This window comes from Chaetodon trifascialis, chromosome 3, assembly GCF_039877785.1.
Source record: "Chaetodon trifascialis isolate fChaTrf1 chromosome 3, fChaTrf1.hap1, whole genome shotgun sequence".
Taxonomy (NCBI): Eukaryota; Metazoa; Chordata; class Actinopteri; order Chaetodontiformes; family Chaetodontidae; genus Chaetodon; species Chaetodon trifascialis.
In genome coordinates this window covers 20,816,083-20,838,450 of record NC_092058.1, presented here as the reverse complement: position 1 = coordinate 20,838,450, position 22,368 = coordinate 20,816,083, and the positions used below count along the sequence as shown (strand labels likewise).

The 22,368-nt window shown below is 45.3% G+C and overlaps 2 protein-coding genes across 3 annotated transcripts; both read left to right on the top strand.

Annotated features, from left to right (window-relative positions):
- Positions 1-750: 750 nt before the first annotated feature.
- On the top strand, positions 751-17,462 carry LOC139328780 (apical junction molecule ajm-1-like). The gene is made up of 9 exons (XM_070958790.1): positions 751-855; positions 2,945-3,958; positions 4,949-7,301; positions 15,714-15,814; positions 16,331-16,415; positions 16,579-16,723; positions 16,837-16,970; positions 17,060-17,259; positions 17,379-17,462. The coding sequence occupies exons 2-9, from the start codon at positions 2,955-2,957 to the stop codon at positions 17,452-17,454; spliced, it is 4,098 nt and encodes a 1,365-aa protein (XP_070814891.1). The 5' UTR covers positions 751-855; positions 2,945-2,954; the 3' UTR covers positions 17,455-17,462.
- Positions 17,463-19,895: 2,433 nt separating this feature from the next.
- Positions 19,896-22,225, top strand: LOC139328783 (beta-crystallin B3-like). 2 transcript variants are annotated; one of them, XM_070958794.1, is made up of 6 exons: positions 19,896-20,348; positions 20,759-20,840; positions 20,960-21,075; positions 21,213-21,345; positions 21,425-21,567; positions 21,723-22,225. In XM_070958794.1, the coding sequence occupies exons 2-6, from the start codon at positions 20,766-20,768 to the stop codon at positions 22,069-22,071; spliced, it is 816 nt and encodes a 271-aa protein (XP_070814895.1). In that variant the 5' UTR covers positions 19,896-20,348; positions 20,759-20,765; the 3' UTR covers positions 22,072-22,225. The 2 variants fall into 2 exon arrangements, with proteins under 2 accessions (XP_070814895.1, XP_070814894.1); XM_070958793.1 differs by lacking the exon at positions 19,896-20,348 and having other exon boundaries at positions 20,724-20,840.
- The last annotated feature ends 143 nt before the right edge of the window (positions 22,226-22,368 follow it).

The following is a 22,368-nucleotide window of genomic DNA, read 5'->3' as shown; positions in this document are numbered from 1 at the left end:
TATAATAACTAACCCCTTTTACTGTGAAACGTGTTAGACCCCCAGATTGAAGTATTGAAGTAAGGCAATTTATCTCCACGCACGTGGCTCCATTTTTGACAAAAAAAAACAAAAAACCAACAGATAAATAAATAAATGAAATACAGCAAAAGTACCTTCTTGGCTGCCCCTATGGTATAAAAACACGACAAAACATGATAGTCCTCTCTACAGTGGCCCAATGTTCAAGAAAACCTGATAATGTGCACTCCAGGTAAAATGGAGAAAACCTGATGCAGGAAGTGTTTCAGCATAAATGTATTATGTCTTTCTGAGCGCTGGTGCCCCACCAACGGCTGACGGCCTAAGCCCATCACTGTTGACGCCCCTGCTGCAAGAATTAAGTCTTTTGTTGAATTATCAGTCCAGTTAAGACCTTAATACAAACCCTTGTACTGACCAAACTGAATTAGATCTGAGGACTCCATTTGTAATTCAATACTGAGTCTGTGGCACTCACTGCCTTGTTTAATTTTGCTAATTCAAAAGTGACTTTCAAAAACTCTTTAATTTTGAAGTAAACACACGTCGCTTCCTGTCTAAAAGCGTCTCTCCGTATGTGACTTGACTTCGGGGCAGCGTGGCTGGACCTGAGGCGGGCAGAGGGAGTGTCTGCTGGGTGTATGAGCAGTCTGACGTCTCGTTAGTGTGAATGACTTGGACAAAAAAAAAAAACAAAAAAAAAAAAAAACACTCTCTTAACAGCTCAGCAGCCGAGACGATCGCGGAAAACTGAGGAACAATTTTCTTTTTTAACTTCTTCCCGCTTCCTTCCCTCCTTCCTCCACCACCTGTATGACTGCGTGAAGACAAAAGGTAATTAAACAACAACTTTATACTGCTAACGAAGCATAAAGGAAAGTTCGTAAAGCTGATGTGAAGAGCAGGTGCACCATCTTTATTCTGGCCTTTGTCGCGTAAATATTCTGCGTAACGTTATATGTTGATTGTGAGCACACGCGTGCATGTGGACTATCCTTACGCAAGTAACAACTTGAATTAAACGTAAGTGAACTTCGTTCGTCTCTGTTTCCTTTGTACAGTTGCAGAGGATCCACTGCTGGTTCAACGACTGGGAGTTCATTGTTGACGCGGTTATAAGTGACTTATTAACAGCCCGCACTGAAACATATGTACTGATGTAACGTTTCAGGTCTGTCGTTACATTGCGAAGTTTGGCTCTCTGAGGACTGGACTGGCCCCAAACTAAGCGGTTAGCTTCTCTCAGCATCACTCGTAAATTGATAAATAGGATGGACATCATAACTAAAGGCACTGAGTGTAACGTCAGCGCAGATACGGTAGAAAAAAACGCTGCTGCAGACTGATCTTCACTAGGTCCTACAGTCCGTGAATGTGTCCTAAACAGACAACAGGAATAATCTACCCACTGCAGCTGTATCTGCCTGACACTGTTTATTTCTCAGGAATCCCACAGTTAGGAAAAGAGTGAGGGAAGGCAGATACGAAGAGGACACATCATGTCACCTCGCCGGGTGGTGAACGCAGCTTTAGGACTCCCTCTGATCCCATTACACAATGTCATGCACACCCAGAGGTGTTGTGTTGTCTGAGCAATGCAGCAGGAAGATAATTGCAAAACACACCACATGCAGAAATACCAAAGTGCACACACACACGGCCTGTTGTCTGCAATCAGAACAGTTTATGTAAAGCAGATGTGGGCTGATAACGTGAGGGTGACTGAGCGTTTTGCTGACACATTGAAACGCTCAGTGTTATACTGTGAGGCGTGGAGTGACTGGTTTGTGTCAAAGTCTTACAGGTCAAACCGGATAGTGCAAAGCCTGTGGTATTTGGTGTAACAAATTTGGTAACAGTACTGTTATCTTGTTCACACGCTGTGTCAATTTGGCCTTGTGGGGTGTGAACGTTCGCTGTGCTCACGTGACAATACTTGCACAGATGCCTGTTTGCCTTTCAGTGGTTCGGATCAGTTGGAGATCCGGTGTGATTGTGTCTTCCCTGCATACCGTCTTGTTGTTGTGTGGATGACTCATCAGGCCTGCTTCAGTCTTTGACAACATGTCTCCTACATGTCTGTTTTCATTCCTCTTTTAGTCTTTGATATTAAGTGTGGTTTAAAAATGTCACAACTGTCAGCTGGCTTTGCTGCCACTGTCAAAATCACACATTTAACAGTGTCATATCACACATCATGTCTGCAGTTGTTTGCATCTAGTACTCCTTGTACTGTATCTGAGACTTCCCTGCAGGCTGCACTTTGAAGTGATTATGAAGCTATCAGAGATCCACAGCAGAGGGTTAATAATCTGTCATTGGTTAGATATGGCAAAGTTTATGGTAGATACAATCTTATAATAGTCTAGTATTGGCACATTTTTTCATTCTGTCTATGTTTTAGTTGATAAATAGTTTGTCCTTCATAAATGTGATCGGTTATGACTGGATGATGCAGGGATTCCAGCCATGTACACACAGTTCATTTACCCGTCCTGAGAGTGACAGCTCTCTGTTCATTTAGACTGACTATAAGTCAAACGTCGGACATCCTCACATCAAATATGAGCGCCCACAGGTTACTCCTAACATCACACTTATCACCCAGGCCGACAGAATGACAGTGACAGGTCAGACCTTGACAAGCAACTGAAACATATTTTTTATTATTCAAAATCTAAAGTGAGGGAGAAAATAAGAAAATGAATCCCAGCAGGAAGACTTCTCTTAGTTTCGAGTATTTCTTTGTTTAGTTTGAGTGATTAGTTTCTCTTTGCAGCTGTGCTTTCAACAATCTTGACCGACCAGACTGATCCGGCCCTTATTGCAGCAACACAACCAACAGGCTGCATCTCGAGTGAGAGTGTTTTTTCAGTGTGAATGTGGAGCGTGCTGTATGTTGACGCTTCCTCTCCTCTTTCAGCGACTCAGTTATGGAGAGCTCCGTCGAGGCTTCCCAGACTGGTGACATCTCAAAACCCAAGCCGGCTCTGTGCCCCAAACCTCGGCTCGCTCCCAAGCCCTTCTCTCTGCAGAAGAACACCAGCATTCGCTCCATCCATGCCCCGAAGACGCTCGCTGGGGCCCCGAAGACGGCGACGCAGCAGGCCGAAAAATTAGTGCTCACCAGCGCACCCAGAGTCAGACCGGCTTTGCCCATCCTTGCTCAGCAACGCGCCGCCTCTGATTCCAAACCCGGCTCTGTGAGCGAGCTCTCCAAAGAGCAACCAAAAATAAGCAAAGAAAGCAAAGCGGTTCCACGTGGAGAAGATACTCTTGATTCTAGTGTAGCAAAATCAGATCCAGCCCCACAAACCGCTCCACCCAAAGAGACACCCCAGTCCAAGCCAATCCAGAAAGATGACGTGGTCCAGACAAACCACAAAGCATCCACAGATACTAACTCAGAACAGCAAGATGGAAAAAAGGAGGAAGACGGAACTCAGACTTCTGTGGTGCAAAAGCTTGAAGAATCAGGTAGTGACATTACCACCTCGGCCAATCCAACATATCCGCGGGGCAGCGTCAGGAAGCGGCTGCCCACAGAGCTCACCTCCAAGTTTCAGTCAGGTGGCCCACCTCTGCTCCCCCAGCCCACCATCACCGTCTCTACACCCAGCACCAAAGATGAGGCAAAGAAGCCGGAGTCTTCAGATCCAGAGCCGACCCAGACCACGCCGGAGCCGTCGAACGCAGCGAGCGATGAAGGCGGACTGAAGGAGGATTACGGTGGAGGAGGCAGCATAAAACGCAGGATCAGCCTTCTGTTTGACTCGTCATCGAGGCCAGAGGTCAAAACAAGGAGAGAGGACCCAGAAATCCTGAACGGCACAGGAGGTGTGAAGGCGAGAATCAAAAACTGGACCACTGAAACGAGCTCCGAGCGCCCGAAGGCTGAGGGGAAGCCTCAGGTTGTACCCCGATCTCGCTCTAAGAGGTGAGTGAGCCTTGTTTCACCTGTGCTGTTTGTGTCCGGGGACGTGTTAAGACATGAGTAAAAGAGAAAGCACATTCTCTCCTTAGTGCAATCAAGCAAAAGCAATCAATCCATGCTTTTAAAGTTAATGGCACATATGGCATTTGACTGTCATTGGAAAGATGCGAGTTTAGAACTGTTGAGGCAGGAACGTTTGAGTTTCTTCTTACTGCACTTTGTGTGAACCTTCCTGAGGGTGTGGTAAAATTTATGTCCTCAAATAGCAAAGTTTAGATAAGAGTGCAAAGCAGACTGCAATTTGTTTACATGGCTCACAGTGGTGAAAATACAAAAACAATGACGTCACTGTTGAAGTGAGAAGGAAATCTTCCAGATGAATTTCTCCAAAGCTGGCAAGTGACACCAAAGCAATCTGAATGGTTAGAGACAACTGGAGGAAAGTGAGAGAATGTGTTTTTTGTGGGGGAATTTGGGTGAACCAACCCTTCAAAGGAATGGTTTGACGTTCGACATCAATACATCTGAGCGCATTTGATCGCATCAGGTCACATTGATACATTAATTTTCTTTACTGCCAAGAGTTAGATAAGAGGATTGACACCTTCTGTGTGGTATCTATAGTATGGAGACAGAAGGCATTAGCTTAGCTTAGCATAAAGACTGGAAACATTGGGAAACAGCTAGCCTCGCCCTGTCCAAAACCTTCAAAACTCAGAATTAACGCATGGAGTCTGGAGTCTCTGCTGGTTCCTGGCATCCTCACTGAAATGACAAGACTCTAGGATTCACAGCCTCAGACCAAGACAGAGATCCACCATGCAACTCCTCATCAAGCCACAGCTTTTCACATTTCATTTTTTGCATAATTTAAACAAACAAAAAAGATGTAACACATGACTTACCCAGCTTTAGAGGTGCTGGGAGGCAGATTTCTAATCTAGCAGGATCATCAACAATTTTCACCTTGAACTGCTGTTATGTCTTCCACAGCTCTGAGCCAGCGACTCCTCCAGCAGCAGAGAAAACACCCAAAACGCCGCCTGTTGAACCTCCTGCAACCGGGACATCGTCCAGTCAGGCGGTGGAGCTTCCCTCAAAGGTCTCACCTGCTGAACAGCCCATAGAGACCCCAGTGAAAGCATCTAAAGATGCTCTTACTGAAGATAAATCACCGCAAAGCCCAAAAGAGGCATCAGGAGAGCACATGGAGATCAAATCATCAGAGGGTGATGTCCAGCTACGCAATCGCAGCCCATCTCCAAGCCACCCTGCCACTGACGAGGAAGACTCGGCAAGCGAGAGTGCTCAGCACGCTATGAAGAGGGACAATGTCAAACGCCGCTCTGTTCGCTTCGGCGTAGTGGAGAAAGATGATGGAGGGCCTCCAGTGATCCTGGGCTCAGAGTCCGATTCCAGCGAAGGAGAAGAAGAAGAAGAAGAAGAAGAAGAAAAAAATGCCTCTGAGGATGAAGCCGAGGAGGACATCGCTGTGCCATTGCCTGTCTACAAAAGAATAGGAATGTTTCAGAAGAAGGATGAAGAGGGACAAGAGCAAGAAGCAGAACGCCTGAAGCATTTGGAGTTTGAAAAAAAACGGAGAGCAGAGGAGAATGAACAGTGGAGACTTAAGCTAGAGGAAGAGCAGAAACAAAAAGAAGAAGAAGAGAGGGAGCGGGAAAAGGTAAGGCAGAGGAAAGAGGAGGAGGAGCGGGAAAGAGAGAGGCTGAAGGAAGAAGAAATGGAGAGAGAGAGGAAGGAGGAGTGGGAGAGAGAAAGGTTGAAAGAGGAGAGGGAAAGGGAAAGGCTGAGAGAAGAAGAGAGGGAGCGAGAGAGGAAGGAGGAGCGGGAGAGAGAAAGATTGAAAGAAGAGGAGAGGGAAAGGGAAAGGCTGAGAGAAGAAGAGATGGAGAGAGAGAGGAAGGAGGAGCGGGAGAGAGAAAGGTTGAAAGAAGAGGAGAGGGAAAGGCTGAGAGAAGAAGAGATGGAGAGAGAGAGGAAGGAGGAGCGGGAGAGAGAAAGATTGAAAGAAGAGGAGAGGGAAAGGGAAAGGCTGAGAGAAGAAGAGATGGAGAGAGAGAGGAAGGAGGAGCGGGAGAGAGAAAGATTGAAAGAAGAGGAGAGGGAAAGGGAAAGGCTGAGGGAAGAAGAGATGGAGAGAGAGAGGAAGGAGGAGTGGGAGAGGGAAAGGTTGAAAGAAGAGGAGAGGGAAAGGGAAAGGCTGAGAGAAGAAGAGATGGAGAGAGAACGACAGATGGAGCTGATGTGGCAGAGGCAGAGAGAAGAGGAAAAAGAGAAAGCAATGCAGAAAGAGGAGAGACTTAAACAAGATCAGGAGGAGAGGGAAAGAGAGAGGTTGAAGGAGGAGGAGAGGAAAGAAGAGAGACTAAGGGAGGAAGCAGAAAAACAGAGGCTGAGGGAGGAGGAGGAGGAGGAGAAGTCAATTCATGAACATGAGGAGCACAGATTGGAAGGAAAACTGCGAGAGGAGGAAATGAATAAAGAGAAAGAAAGAGAGGAGGAGTGGGAAAAGGAGTGGGTGAAGAAGACAGCGAGGTTGGGAGGAGAAGAAGAAAAAGGAGAAGAGAGCGAAAGAGAGAAAGAGGAGAGACTCAGACAAGAGGAGAGGGAGAGAGAAAGCCTAAGAGTGGAGGCGGAGGAAGGAGAGAGGCAGAGGAGGCTGAAAGAGCAGCAAGAAAAAGAAGAGGAGATGGAGAGAATGAGGCAAATGGAAGAGGAGAAACAGAGAGAGGAGGAGAGAAGGGAGGAGGAAAGGAAGAGACAGATAGAACAGGAAAGAGTGGAGGAGCTGGAGACGAAAAGGCAAGAGGAATTGGAAAGAAAGCGAGCACAAGAACTGGAGGAACAGCTCGGAATGGAGGAAGAGAGAGGAAGTGGTGGGTTGACCAACAGGGAAGGCGAGAGCGTGGTGGACGAGCCAAATTTAATCAGCTTTGACTCTGAAGATGTGCCTCAGAAGTCACAACCACCATATTCCCCCTTTGCTAAAGGGCCCACAGAGAGCTTGGTGGACTACGACGACTTCTCCGTCAGACAGCCTCCGCACGTGGACTTTGACGATTTTTCGGTCAAAACGAAGAGATGGGGCTCACGCGCTAAAGTGGAAACCACTCCAGTCATCCACATTTTGGCACCTGACCCCGTGGATAAAGAGGAAGTGGAGGTGCTGGTGCCCCTGGATGTTAGCCCTCAGGAACATCAAGTGCCTGAGCAGGTGGAGGAAGCAGACAGCTCAGAGCCCACGTCAGCCCAGGACAGTCTGGAGAGGGAGGAAGAGGAGGAGACGAAGGAAGGTGAAGCTGCAGAAGAAGAAGACGAGATGGAGGTAAACGCACCTGGATTTGTTGTTGTCAGCACCAGCACAGTTCTATGTGAAAGAGTTAATAGTTGAGTTAGTCAGAAAGGGTGAGGTGAGGAAGCGAGGCAGGAGTGGACATGTGAATGTGGTTATTTCTCCACTGAATCACATCAGCCTGGCAGCCACACACACACACACACACACACACACACACGCCTCACCTGCACCAACACACTGAGCACGAGGAAAAACATCTCACCATACTTGCTTCAGCCTGGTTCAGTCACAGCCTAAGAACTTGTGTGTGTGTTTGTTTGTGTTTGTGTGTGTGTGTGTAGGTGTGACATTGAGTAGTAAAACAAGCATGGCCTGATATCTGCATCTACGTGCCATGTGTCAGCAGTGTCATCTGACAGCAAGAGCTTAAGTCTTAGAGTACAGAGTGTTTGAGGGAGGTGAGTGTTGACGATAAAAGGACACACGTGAAACTGAATTTCTTTTCCATGTTTCACATCCATTTAGTTTCGTGCAAGGGTTGTCCGGCACCGTCAGTCAGTTTACTCCCACTTTTTTTTTTTAATGCCGGAAACAAACAGCGCATGTTCTTCTGACCTGTTCTTTGCCGCTCTAGTCCTTCCACATTTTTCAATGTAAGATGAAACATCAAAATATTCAGCTCAGTCAGTCACTTTTCTCATCCTTACCTTTCATACTTTCCGAAATATTCCAGGTTTTCGTCACTCAAATTAACTCTCGTCTTCTTTCAGCTTGACACTCAAAGTTCAAAGTTTCAAACGTTCGCAACAATTTGGACTTTCTCACATTAGTCCAGCTTTTTCGTGTCATTCAGATGTTTTACACAATGGCAGTTTTAAAGTTTAGAGTTAAGTTTCAGTGCCTCTCAGATCTTTACATCAGTGTGTATGGGGCGGAATGTTCTCAGCTCTACTGGGTGACATCATCACTGGAGTGGAGCAAAGCTTTGAGATCTTCAAAGAAACCTCACTTAAACTGCCTCTTACTCCAACCAATTTCACATTATTTTTACATCAAAACACAGCGAAAGGTGTGCTGTTTCTACACATGAAACTGTGGAATCACACTGACTCGCACATTTGGCACCGTGAGCCTCCAAGTGACAGGAGTGCCACGCAATGGCCCCATAAGCTCCAATGTAAACTGAAAAAAGACATTAGAGGAGGAGGGCAGAAACGGCGATGTTTCTACACATATTTGACGCTATACGCACAAACATCACGCAGTCCCTTCAGCAGTCTTCTCTCTCTGACCAGATCTTAACTGAGGTGATAAGATTCAGGTGTTTGAGCGAGGAGCAGGAGAAGGAGAGGTGAGCCTCAGTGAGACATCTATGAAATGAGCTCTCTGAGCCAGGAGTCAAACAGCATGGCATCACCATGGCAACCTTTGGCTACAGTTGGAGATGAGCTAATTAGTGCAGTTTGGCACGCGCACGCGCGCGCACACACACACACACACACACACACACACAGGAATTGTACATTACCATACTTATCAAGTGTTTCTCAAGTGTCTGCTCATTCAGCTTTCAGCCAGAAACTCCATTCAAAGTTCAAATGCTCCGTATCGCTCATACGTGCTGAGTTGTATTCACGTGAATTAGAGCCTTTCCCTTTCTCTTCACACTCCTTCAGCTGCTTCTTCATACAAAGTTAAGCCAGCTATGCAGTTTAGCCTCCAGCTATTAGTGAAGCAATCCGGTTTAGCTCCCATCTTACACAGTATTATATCTTTCATCCTTCATCCCTTTCCCACTTTTCCAACTGCTCACACTACTACAGCTGTTTCTCCATAGAAATTAAAGCTCAGTGAAAACAGAAAAAACATGAAAACATGAAATATTCCACATCTTCCATACATTATTGCTGTTATTCGACTTTAAAAGTCAGCAATGCAGCTTAACGTCACTCTCATCATCCAGCATTCACACTGCAGTTTCTTCAAACGTCTTCTCTAGTTGCAGTTTCTGAATCTTTCAGTCAACCGTACATCAAACTGTTGGTGTATGTATGCACACGTGTGGTTATGACAGTAACAGGAAGTGAGGTTACGACTTCCTGTGCATGTGTCCCATTCATTTCTTTCTTCTGCTTTCATTTTGTTTTTATTTTTGCGTAAAGAACACATTGGTTTCAAATTCAAAGCCGGTTTGAAAGAAAAAGACATGCTATGAACGTTTGAATGTGTCATGGATTATTTCACATGGGCGTCCTGGATGGGTTATCTCCAGCAGCTTTGGGTGAGTCTTTGCAGATAGCCCAGTGTTAGCCTGTTACGTGCTTTTTTCTTTTTTTTTGCAAAGCCAGTTCAGCAAGTGCAGCAAAACCACTCGAAAAGTTAGCTGCAATGATCACTGGCTAATTAAAGCAGCATTGAGTAGACCGTATGAGCTTTGCAGAGACAGATTGACATTTTGGGAAATATAGTTACTTGCTGTCTTAGTTTAGTTTAGAAAATCGACGCCACACTCATGCATGTATGATAAATTCAAGGCCTGGAAACAGGAAACAGCTAGCCTGGCACGGTAACAAAGCTAACAAAATCCACCCACCAGCACTTCTGATGCTTGCCAATCAATACATTTAGACAGAGCCAAGCTGGCTGTTTCCTGCTGTTCATGCTAAGCTAGGCTAGCTTTCACAGCGAACCAGCATATTTCCCAAAATGTTGAACTAGTTAAGTTCACTGCACTCAGCAAAAACTGACCTTCCTGATTCTTTTCTGATGGCACTGGAGAACCTTTGAGTGCTGGCGACTTTGACCACTTTTATCTTCCAAATCTGACAAGTATGAACTTTTCAGTAGTGCTGCTGTGCATGTGATAAGATACATAAATAACACAAGGCTGTGTGTAACAGAAAGTTTATTTTTTGCTTCAGTTGATTCTCATTCAAAGGCTCTTTGGAGTTATGATACACATGCCGTCAACAAACCACGTCTGAGTGAGCTTCTGGGTGGAACACAAATAGACGTCGTCTGCATTGTCTGAAAGAAACAGTCATAATCAGCTGGGAGTGTCATAGTCAGCTGATGTTGCAGGGAAATTTTTGTCACCTTGGCAGCGTTAGCCTTGTTATAGGTAGCAGAGTAACAGACGGTGAAGATGACTGCCTTATAAAAAGCTGACACAAAATTTAAAGTGCAAGGTCAAGTCCATTAAATGTCTAAGTGAACATCTCGCAACAGGAATGAGCAATAAAAATCAGATAATGGCAGGGAAACATGATCGCACTTTACCCTGAAAAGAGACAAGGAAGGCAAACAATTCAAGGTGAAGGCAGCAAAGAGCGAGCTATTAGAGAACATCAGCGTGAGCGAACAGCTGACGGGGCCTGCCAGTCAAGACAGATCGCTTCACCGCCTGTTCGAACATGCAACATTTTTGCAGAGTTAATGAAAACACTGAACCCTGCAGCGCTGAACACTGTGAGCGTGTGCGTGTGTCTTTGTGATATCGTTGTTCTGTTTGCTGTGTGGCGTGCACGCTTCAGCAAACAAACCAACCCACTAAAACCTGCGAGCTACTGTAAGGTGCACTGTACATGGCGACTTAACTGCTGTGAGGCCATTAGCACTGAAGCTTTGTTTGTCACTGTGTGAGCACAGCCCTGCTTTCACCACTGAGAGGTGCTGCTGCTCTTAAAAATCACACTTCCTGATTCTGCACCACAGACGCCAACACGTTTATTTCGTTACACCGGTATAATATGACCAGTATAGCACTAAAAAGTATATTTTAATAAATAACCTTTTTATGCTGCAAGAAACCTGCAGAGCAAAGACACACATGTACAGCAGAGAAAAGCTTTTTATTTTGACAGAGCAGAATGAGGAAAGTGTTTACTGAGCAAACACAAGCTGTGCAGCCAACCGTGCAGCAACATTCAGACTAGTGAGTCACAGACAGACAGACAGACAGACAGACAGACAGACAGACGGACAGACGGATGGACAGATCTTATAGTGAGAAGAGCCGAGGTGTTATGTGGTCACCGTGTCCTCATTTGGAGTCAACAGGGCAGCGTGTCAGAATGACCATACATGGTGCCCGTCTTTCTCTGTCTTGTCTCTCTACTCAAAATCTCCACCCCGTTTTGAGAGAGCCCATCACCCTCTCTCTCTCTACACACACACACACACACACACACACACACACACACACACACACAAAAGAGGATGGGCTAAAGCACGGACAAGAAAGTTGTCCACTGCCCGTTCTGTCAGTCATCTGGTGCTCCCTGTTGCTCAAACTTTCTCTCAACTTTCCAAAAGTCTTCTTGTTTTTTTCTGCTCTTCCGTCTGCCTTCACAAAGACCTGCTTCATTCAGTTACCTGCGTCTACCTATGGGAAGAGAGCAGTGGAGGGAGGTACAGAAAGCACCCTGGCCCAGCCTGCCGCACCTTCCTTCCCTCGGGATTTTCCACATCCGAGCACAGACCTCTGCTTTGTTTTGACATTCTCTGAAATCACTCAGGTCTAGAGGAGATAAAGGGGTGATCTGCCTCTCTGTACCTGGCTTTGGATGTTTGGAGTGGGACATATTTCCCACGCTGCTTCTTTTTCTCCCTCCTGAATGGAAAGTGGAGTTGTGATGTGAACTGGGACGTCGGTACACAAGCAAACAGGTTTGACTGTGGCAGATCAAGTCAAGAGGGAGACAGAGGGGGCACATGAAAAGAGGTAATCGCTCAAATTGTTTCGTGCAGGACGAAAAGCTGTTTTTTGTACTTCCAAAGCTTAGACAAAAAAGGGAATTTTTTGATACAGTCTTTTAAAGAGATGATAATGTGATGATGGGAAAGTCTTTCTTCGGGACGCTGCTGTTTAGGATGACACATCCATCATAGTGAATGCTGCAGTGGAATACTGTTGTCACAGTGCAAACACATGGCTGCTCAGAGTATTTACCTCTTGACAGCAAATAATAGACTATTCCCGGATGTTTGTGTGACCTGAACCACAGAAACATGGAGAGAGGATGGATCCCGCTCAAATGAAAGATGGACTACATCTCGTTTTGTGTGCCGTCAGAAACCTTTTTACAAAAGATAAATTGTGCTCTCGTTACCTCCTGAAAGCAAGACCACAGACCCAGCCCTCGAAATCCCTTCATCTCTAACAAAGCACAATCTCAGTTTCTCTGGTGACCCAGTTCCCATGGTGACCCTGGTGTCTGGACGACCAGCTGTGTGAACCATGCAGTACTTGGGAGGGAAACTGTCGGCCGCCCAGCTGCAGGTGGCGGGCTGGGTGGGCAATGTGCGTCGCTCCTTGCAAGGGGCTCTGGAGTTGGTGTGGGGCCCTGCGGACGAGAAGCAGGAGGAGGAGGAAGAGGAGGAAAAAGGGGAAGAAGGAGAGGGTGGAGATGGAGGAGGAAGGTTTCAGAGAGCCATGTCACCGCTTCGTAGCTTTGCCAGACGCAGCAGGAGGTCCCTGCGTCGCTTCTCCATCAGGAGTCGGCAGACTCTGCAGAGGAGAGCCAGTGAAAGCTGCTCTGTAAGAGCTGATGTAGAAATGCAGTAGATGCCAGTGAATGCTTACGAATTGCTTAATGACAATCAGATTTTACATGAATGGCCTTTAATGACACAATGAGAAATGAACAGAGCAGCTTTTATGGCCTGGGTTCGTCAAACTTAGACTGAGGGGTTCAGCTGCTCTCAACAGTTTGCACCAAAGCTCCATGTAGCCCAAATAACTCATTGCATAGTCTAATATTTCCACACCCATGTGTTAGCCATGCAAATGTAAAAAAGGGAGTGCAGCAGGCAGTGGCTGTCTGTTTCAGGAAGGACGCTGTTATCTGATGAAGTTGTCTAAATGTAGTGTTTTATCAGTGTGCATGCATACTCTTTCCCTCTGTCTCTGTGGTGCGTGTCAGAGATAAAACAGAGGACTATAACAAAGTGTGACACGGACAGGGCTTATCCAAGTATGGCTGTTTGTGTCTGTGCCCTCTGTATCTGCTGCTGCCGTTTGTTCTACAGGAAATATGCTGGCAAAAGCAGCACGATAGCAGATTCATATATCAGATATTCTTTATTTAATCCCTTGCTGCGAATCTTATCATCATCTGCTTTGGAGACAGGACAAATGTATCTCTGGGTGCCAGCTGTAATTACGAGGCAGTTTTTGAGACATATGCATGCTGAAGAATGTCTTGTTAGTTTTGAGGCCTTCACTGTGGCTGCTGCCTGCATGTGAGTGTGGAAGTGTGTGTGTTTGTGTGTGCGTGTGTATATATATGTGTGTGTACATGCACAGCAGACACGTAGGCCCAGAAGGCAAATATAACCTGCAGGCTATTTCCACTGTTAATTTGATGATCCATCACTTTCCTTTGTTAGAGGTGATGTTTTGTTGACAGTCTTATTTGTCCTTGTGGCATCTTTAGGGTGTTTTCCTCTACGCTGTGCCGTAAACAAGCTCTCTTACACATTCCATCGACCGTGACAAAAATGTGATGGGGGTAAACTATAATAAAGCCGACTCTGTTTTGACTTGCACATATTCCACACTTCACACTGCACCGGCACACACTTTACTGTAGGTTAGAGGTGTTGTGGTGCTGTGGGGAAGATTTAAATAGCTAGTGTCTGCACTTATAGAGATGGTTGCTGAACTGATCATTCTAAACGTTATTAATATACCATGTATGTACCTCTGAATCTCTGTGTACATGCAGATTAAAGCTGCACTAACAGATACCTTCATATCAACAATGGCTTGAATGACTATGTATAATGTAAAGGTCACTACTCACAGTGACCAATCCAGAAGGAATCATCACAGCATTTTAGCGTCTTTCAGCTCACTCTTTTACGACCAAACTTAACTATTTTGGTTCAGTCTCACCTTCATCAACTGCGTTTCCAGCCACAGCAGACATATTTTTTAACCCAAACAGATCCAATAAACCCTCTGTTTGCTACCTGCCCAGCAAGGCAAGGCAGAAAGTGTTAGCAGCTAGCTGGTGAACGGAGTGGAGCATTTAGCTGCTGAAAAATGTCAAATAATTCCCTCAGGAGTTGGTGGAGGCCAAAACAGAGCTAAAAGGAGAATAAATAATGGACTTTGTAAGGTGATCAGACACACTACTATACATGAATACTGATGTTGCATAGAGGCAACTGTTTGCTGTCAGCTTTGTATGCTGATAGTAGAACATGTGTCATTGTTGTGTTTAAAGTTCCTTCTGCTGCCTCCAAATGGTCAAAAATCTATTCTTACTGCTTTAAGGCATGATGTTTTCATTCCAGGGTACTTTCATCTTCCTGAAACATAGACTTGAGACAAGTGGATGGCCAGTTTCATCCCAAATCTGAAAACAACCCTGAGATGCACCTGTCCATTGTCTTATTGTACCGCTGCCAAGGAGGAAATGCACAGAAAATGAATTTAGTTTCTCTTTGAATCCACTGGAAGTTTGGAACAGTATGACAGGGAGGTATCAGAGTCAGGTGATGACAAAATATGTGAGTGAACAGCGTGAGAAACATAGTGAGCTGCAGTGTAATAAAGGCAGGATAGATTCAGACTTTAATTTTACCACCTGTCGACTGTGTCTCTGTCAGAGCAGACATTGTTTCTCTCTAAACACGGTCTGTGGCTGTAGGAAAATAACGAGAAGCCTATTCATTCATGCTGCGATGTTGCCAGATAACAGGCATTGTGCAAATGAAGCTGCTCCGTGAGTCCTGAGTAATAAATGGACTCATGGAGGAGATGAGATGTGTGTGAAATCCTGCGGAGGCCAGGGGTGTTTACTCGAGTGTTGTGTTGTATCCAGGTAACAATACGAGACAACGCAGCATTGGGATGTGCCCCTCGATGAAATGTGAAGTGAGCTTAAAGGAATGTTTGTGAGGAAGCGCACACTAGCTGCTTTTGTTTGGAACCTGTGTGTGTGTGCGTGCGTGTGCGCCCATGCATTCCAGTATGTGGGCGTGACTGGCATATAGGTGTGTAAGCCAGTGCGTGTGCGTGCATACACATGCTTATGGTGTTTATTGAGGACAGCCCAGCCTCTGTGACCAGCTCATTAAAAGATGCATGCTTGGCTGGTCCTTAGTCCACTCTCCCTCTGTAGTTAGTGATCTTGGCTCAACACACGGCCCATTTTCTCCCTGCCTCGGCTCCACAATGTGAAGTTCCAGTGTGCAGATTTACAGATCAAAAGAACATTTACATCACATTGATTTTCTGTGATGAAGCAGTTGATCCAGCAGAGAAATGGGTAGCGATGTGTTGGTAGATATCCACACATGCTTAACATGAAATTGAAGTTGAATATATCCCACAGTATCTAATGCTTCCTTCAAGTTTTCTCTGCTTCTGTTGCATCATGTTTTCTTGTTCATTTCCCAGTTTAATTGAATGTCTGTCTTTTTCTCTCTCAGGCTCAGGTTAACAGTTATTGCACAGACGGTGAAGACAAAGACACTGATGCTTTGATAGACCTGCAGAATGAGGCGTGTGAACAGACACCTGAAATTGACAGGTATGTAGGTCTGCTTGTGACACAGTAAAAACACAACACACTGAACTGCAGACTGACGTCAGCCTTGTTTCCTGACGTGGCTTCACGACAGACAGGACGAAACAGGTTTAAGTGTCATTCTTTGTGTCCTGTGCTGAAGGTGTGGCTCCACATTGCGGCGATTTTCTTCACTGGGCACACCTGCAAAAAGAAGCCCTACAGCTATCTGACATTCAAGTCTTACAGAAAGTAGCCCGAAGGTGCAGTTTGGAGGGCCTACTTTATCGCTGGTGTCTCAGTACGTGTCAGCAGAGCATATAATTCATGTTTATGCTTTTAAAACATAAACCCTTTGGCTGCATAACCAGCAGTGCACTCAAATGTGTATTTTCAAGAGTTGAGCTCCCTGTGCCCCCTTGTGGTTAACAGAGCACAACACAGAAGCCCAGAGCAGTGAAGCTTTGTGAAGCTGGACTAAAATTACTCCTGAACCTGAACTGAAGCATCCAAACAATAACTTTTTCCTTCTCATTTCAGTCCGGTGTCCATCCCTGACAAAGCTCCTGAATATGTGGACACCACAGATTCTCACACGGTGGCAGAGCTGTTTCCGTTCCCTGAGGTCAGTCATTCTTTCTTTTTATCCTCCCGCCTCTGTCAATGGTGACAGTTAATATCTCTAACATTCGCTACCTTGAATGTGTACCTGGGGAATTTCTTTTGTCTGTCTGAATGCACACCTGTGCATTCATTGGATGAAATGTTTTGTGTGTGTCTGTGCACAGAGCTCCACTCCTCTCCTCGACAACAGCGCTCAGAGATCAAAGGCAGATCTGGGCAAGAGGCGAATTCGAACACGTCCGTCACGCTCGTTCCGTGCAGGTTTGGATCAGAGGGAAAGCCTGGACTGGAGGACCCGTGACTCCATAGGTCAGAACTGCATCCATAACGTTATCTAATGTACATGTTTCCATCAAATAAACCTGTTACTGGAGAAAGGTGGCCTGGAAACAACATGCTGATCTGTTTAACTGTGTTTTTAGACGAAAAGGCACCTACCAAGCAAAGGGACTCAGACTCTGAGGAGGACCAGCCTAAACCGAAGATAGTCTGTTCTCCTCCTCCCACCTCTCAGAGAGTCCCCGTGCTCCCTGGGTTGAGCCCTGCAGCCTTACTTGTAAGTGCTCTCAGAGTTCCAGTTTGTATTAGTTGGTACAAATGGATGGCATTTGAATCGAGTTAAGTGTGCTGAACTTGCTCCCCAAGGCACAGCTAAAAAGGAAAACAGGTGGAGGAGGACCGGGAGGAAGAGAGGAAGCAGAGGAAAACAAGGGAGCAGACGAGAGGGACAGTCAAAAGGAGGAGGCGGCACCATCTCCCTCGCAGCTGCCACGCTCTCCTCGCTCTGCTGCTCATCTTGCGGGGGCTGCGCGTGTGCTGCCACCTTTAGGCGGCACGGACGGAGGGTGAGATACGAGCACGACAGCAAACAGAATATACAAATCCCAGAGATGATGAGACAATTGTTGAACACTGGAGACGCTTTTTTACATATGACACCGAACTGTGATTCTGTGTGATTCAGTGCTGTCTCGTCTCCCGCTTGGCTGAAAGAACTGAAGTCCAAGAAGAGACTGAGTCAGTACGATGGCGAGGCTTAGCCGGCGACAGGTGAGTGACATGGATGAGGTGATAACTGAAAAAATGATAAAGATATTCTACAGATCATTCATTATAAAATAAAACATAAATAAAAACTCCTTGCTATACAGAGTTTTTCTCGCTGTAGAAAAGGAGAGTTATTTTGTAGCCCTTTATAGACTTATACTAATTATTGATAGAGAGCACCTGTTATCATAGGTTTTCTTTCTCTGGTCCGGATTTGTTTATTTTTTATGTTTCAGAATCAGACAAAGGTTCCACTCCCACATATCTCATTTTACCAGCAGTCTGAGTTTGTTACAGGCACATATTTTAGCTTCTTCTCATGCAAAGTTGATAGTATATGTGCCAAAAAGCATCTTTTGGTTGACTTTCCTATTTTGCAACAGAATTTTACAGAATTTTCTAACAAGCACATAAGAGCTTTCACATCCCGTGAATTGTTCATGACATGCAGAGCATTACAGGACTTAACAGGATCAGCCACAGAGGGGCACTGAGCGTGAAAGTTTGAACATTTTTGACATTTGGCTTATACCCTGAATTACCTTAGGAGTGAAGGCATTATTTAAAAGGACTAATTTGCTTGAGTCATGAGACAGCTTAACAGGTTTTATGATAATAGAAAGTGAAGGGTTTAAACTTCCTGGCGATGCTGTCAGGAAGACTCATGTTACTTAAGGCAGACGCTGACTCAACTGACAGCAAATGCAAAAACAGGAAGTGGGCCACGTCTCTGCAAAGCTTCTCACTTTCTCATATCATGATCAGAATTGCATAGAGGATAAAAACATCCTCATCCTCATCACACCTGAATACAGTTCGCCTTGCTTCACTCTTTTACTGGTCTGTGCTGCTTGCAGCGATATTGAGCTCTTACCTTTACGCCGATGGTCACGGATTTGAGTGCCACTTGGGCCGTCCGTGCTAAAAATGAATACACTCATGGTAGTGTAGAGTACTTGGAGCGAAACCCATTCAACAAATGACGTGATAAATTTTGATATATTAAATAAAGTGAAGGCCTCCTGTAGACTGTGATTTGGAAACTTTTCTCTCTTTCTTTCCCTTCAGGAGACACCAGACCATCTCAGCTGCTGCTGCTGCTGCTGCTGCTGCTGCTGCTGCTGCTGCTGCTGCTGCTGCTGCTGCTGCTGCTGCTGCTGACAAACACCTTACCATGGTTGCTCCATTTTGAAGTTTGAGTGCCTTATTTTGGATGTTTACTGAGATACTGAGGCCATCAAGACCTTATGTATTGTTTCAAAGAAATATGTTGCCAAGGCTAAGTGCCAAGACTGCGATGTGTTCATGCCAAGTACATGTTTTATGTTTGCTGTACAGAGGCTCAGTGGAGGGGGGGGGGGGGGGGGCACTCCAGTGTACATTAGAGCAAAGCCATGGACTGTCTTATTGTTTGAATGTGTTCATCATATACTGACAGGGACTGATGACACTAGGCCTTCAGCAGGGTATCTACCTTCACCTTGTGTGTATTTGGTTGAAATTGTACAAAATGCCTTACATTCTCTTTCCAATCACAGTAAACCTTTAAGCACTTTATGAAAAAGTATAACAAATTACCGTCCATACAGGACCTCTAAGCAATAGAATCATCAAGTACCTTCTGTAGTCACATGGTCAAGGTAGTTTTTCTTTTAATTACATCATGAATGTCTGTCTTCTCATTCAAGGTCCAGTGTGTAGGATTTTGGGGGATCTGCGGGCAGAAATGGGATATAATAATTATGTTTTCATTACTGTATAATCACTGACAATAAGAGTTGTTGTGTTATTGTTATCTTAGAATGAACTCTTTGTATCTATGCAGAGAGTGGGTCCTCTTCCACACAGTCTGCCATGTTTGTGGCAGGGTGAGGCGAGGGGTGCTCAGCTGGTGGCAATCTGCATCCTATCCACTAGATGCCACTAAATCCTACACACTGGAACTTTGAAGTAAGGTTCCACAAAACTTAAAGATGCCCTTTCTGGTCTCACTAGAAAACCCAAATATCTAGACAGAACATCAACGGTGACCTGGGAGTAAGTTTTGGGCGTGCTATGACAGAATCAGGCAGAGTGTTTTGTAAAATCTTTAACTCATAAAAATGCATTAATCTGCTCTACATTCTTTTTGGTGCCACTTTAATGTTGAAGAATGACATGTCATCAATGCTGTAATCATTTGTGATCAACATAATGTATGATAAAAGGAAATTGAGGGAGTTTTATTAAAAGTTTTTCTATGAAATACAGTCAAGAATGTGTTTTTTTGTTTATGGGAAACTTGCACTCCATGGTGCAAAAGTTAGGCAGCTATGGAGCATGATGAAGCATATGCATATAAGCATATAAAGTCAGTTTAAGACACAACTTTGAAATATTTAAAGCACAGCCTCATTTGTGTTTTATACGCAACTACGTTGGATGCAGCTTTTTGGATGCTGGATGAAGAGAAAGGTAAAGAAACAGGTAGAAGACAGGAAGCTGGAGAGCAAGATAGCTGGGTGGGGCCAATACTGCTGAGTGAGACTGATCTCTGTTCATTCTCTTGGCAGGCAGTCAGTGCATGTGCCCACTATAGGATCATGGTCAGGATGGCAGCATGGGCAGAGCTGGGCAGCGTTTGCCAGTGTGCCAGGGACAGAGGGGCAAGCCTATTGAGAAGCAGTGTGATGGACACAATGGGCGCGACAGACTTGCTGCATCAACAGGCTTTTTGCTGCTGTGGCCAGAAATAAACCATAAATACCCCCACTGGCCTCCACCGACCGCTCGCCAGGCCTCCACACCCACACACACCCTCACACTGAGACAGGCAGAAAAGAGAAAAGAAAGAGGAAAGACGGAGAGCGTGGCTTGTACGAGGTGCAGTGAAGCACAAGCCATTCAGGTAAAAAAAAAAAAAAAAAAAAAAAAGATCGTCCCTCTCTCTGGCAGGCCTTTCTCTTTTACCCTCTCCCTGTCTCTTCTATCTGCATCCAAATGCTTGTTTCTTAAGTAGCATTTTGTGCATTATTAATGTGTTATTCTTACATATTTATGACTGACACAACTAGGATTTGAATGAAATAAACTCGTAAGTGTGCAAATGTCTTGCTGATGTATTTGATGTGTGGAAAACAAAACTGTAAGCAAGCAGTTCTGATAAAAAGGAGAAATTTCTGTCTCAGCAAGTCTTTCCTGTGACCACGTTTTAAAAGAATGATAATGTTTCTTCTATGAATTTAACAACCTCTGAGGGAAAAGCTATGTAATGGAGCCATCTATGGCACTAAACAACGCAACTGCTGTGCTTTGTAGAGGGAAAATGACAGAACAGCAGGGAACCCCAGACCAGCTGCCAGCAGAAAAAGGCCAAGGAGGGGCCGGAGCGACATATAAGGTACCAAACAAGCGAACGAATTCTGAATGTGTTGAAATGAATGAATCAGAAATAGCCAAATTTGGACTTCTGCTGACAGTGGAGATCACATATCATTCGGCTGTCCACCTGTCTTGCAGTTGGCCGTTTTTGAGTTTGAGAACTTTCGTGGAAAGAAGGTGGAGCTGTCCGGTGAATGTAAAAATGCGTTTGAGAAGACACAGAGAATTGGCTCAATCATTGTGGAGTCGGGACCGTGAGTAATTCAGTGTCCCTTTATCATGTCTCATCAAATTTTACTGCATCTGCATCCAGTTCTCTAGCCGTTAAACATTTTTCCGGATTACTGTGTGCATTTACTGTATATGTAATGCATTTTCTCTGCATTGTCAGATGGGTGGGGTTTGAGCGTCCAGGCTTTGCAGGAGAGCAGTTTGTGCTGGAGAAAGGAGAGTATCCTCGATGGAGCACCTGGACCAACTGCCAGAGTAGCTACAACCTGAGCTCATTCAGGCCTCTGAAAGTGGTCGGTATTATCAGTGTAACATTAGTAGATGTAACTTCCTGTCAAAAATGCTCAAACCTGGTGTTTTTTTTCTCCCTAGGACAGTGCAGATCACAAGCTGCACCTGTTTGAGAATGCAGGCTTTGAAGGTAGAAAGATGGAGATTGTTGATGATGACGTCCCCAGTCTGTGGGCTCATGGTTTCCAGGACCGTGTGGCTAGTGCCAAGGCTATCAATGGAACGTAAGCTGCAGCCTTCCTAGTGATAAATGTTTTTCTAGTTGATGTAATTGTTTTTAAAGAGAATTGAATGAATGTGTATTTTTATGAGTATATTACGTAACCCTGTCCACTCTCCCAGACATGTTGCACACTACCTTTTCCTCTTCCCTCTGAAGGTGGGTGGGATACATGTATCCAGGCTACAGAGGGCGCCAGTATGTGTTTGAGCATGGAGAATTCAAGCACTGGAACGATTGGGGAGCCACTGCACCTCAGATCCAGTCCGTCCGACGTGTGCGGGACATGCAGTGGCACAAGAGAGGGTGCTATATCGCCCCTGCCCCTGCGCCTGCCCCTGCCCCTGCGCCTGCGCCTGCCCCGGCCCCTGCGCCTGCCCCTGCCCCTGCCCCTGCCCCTACACCTCCAAATCCCAATCCCACTCCCGCTCCGGCTCCTAATCCCAACCCCAACCCCAATCCTAACCCAACTCCAAACCCCAAATCCCAGACTCAACCCCAAATTTAATACCAACACCTCCAGCACCTCCTACACAAACTGGGGCAGGCTAAAGGCAGCTGGCCAGTCCCCAGTCTCTTCACTACGCCTCCTGTTAGTCTAGAATATCTGACCATGCAATTCTGAAAAACTGGAACTGACAATAATGAAACATGTAAATCTGTCGGAAATAAAGGTTTTGGTCCTGATTTTGGTTATGTGCAAATTATTGAGTGTTATTTATTATGTACAGAGAAATATCATGGATGTGTTTTGTAGAGAGTATTGTAATGATTGTCTGTGAAGCTAAAAGAAGCAATAGTGATC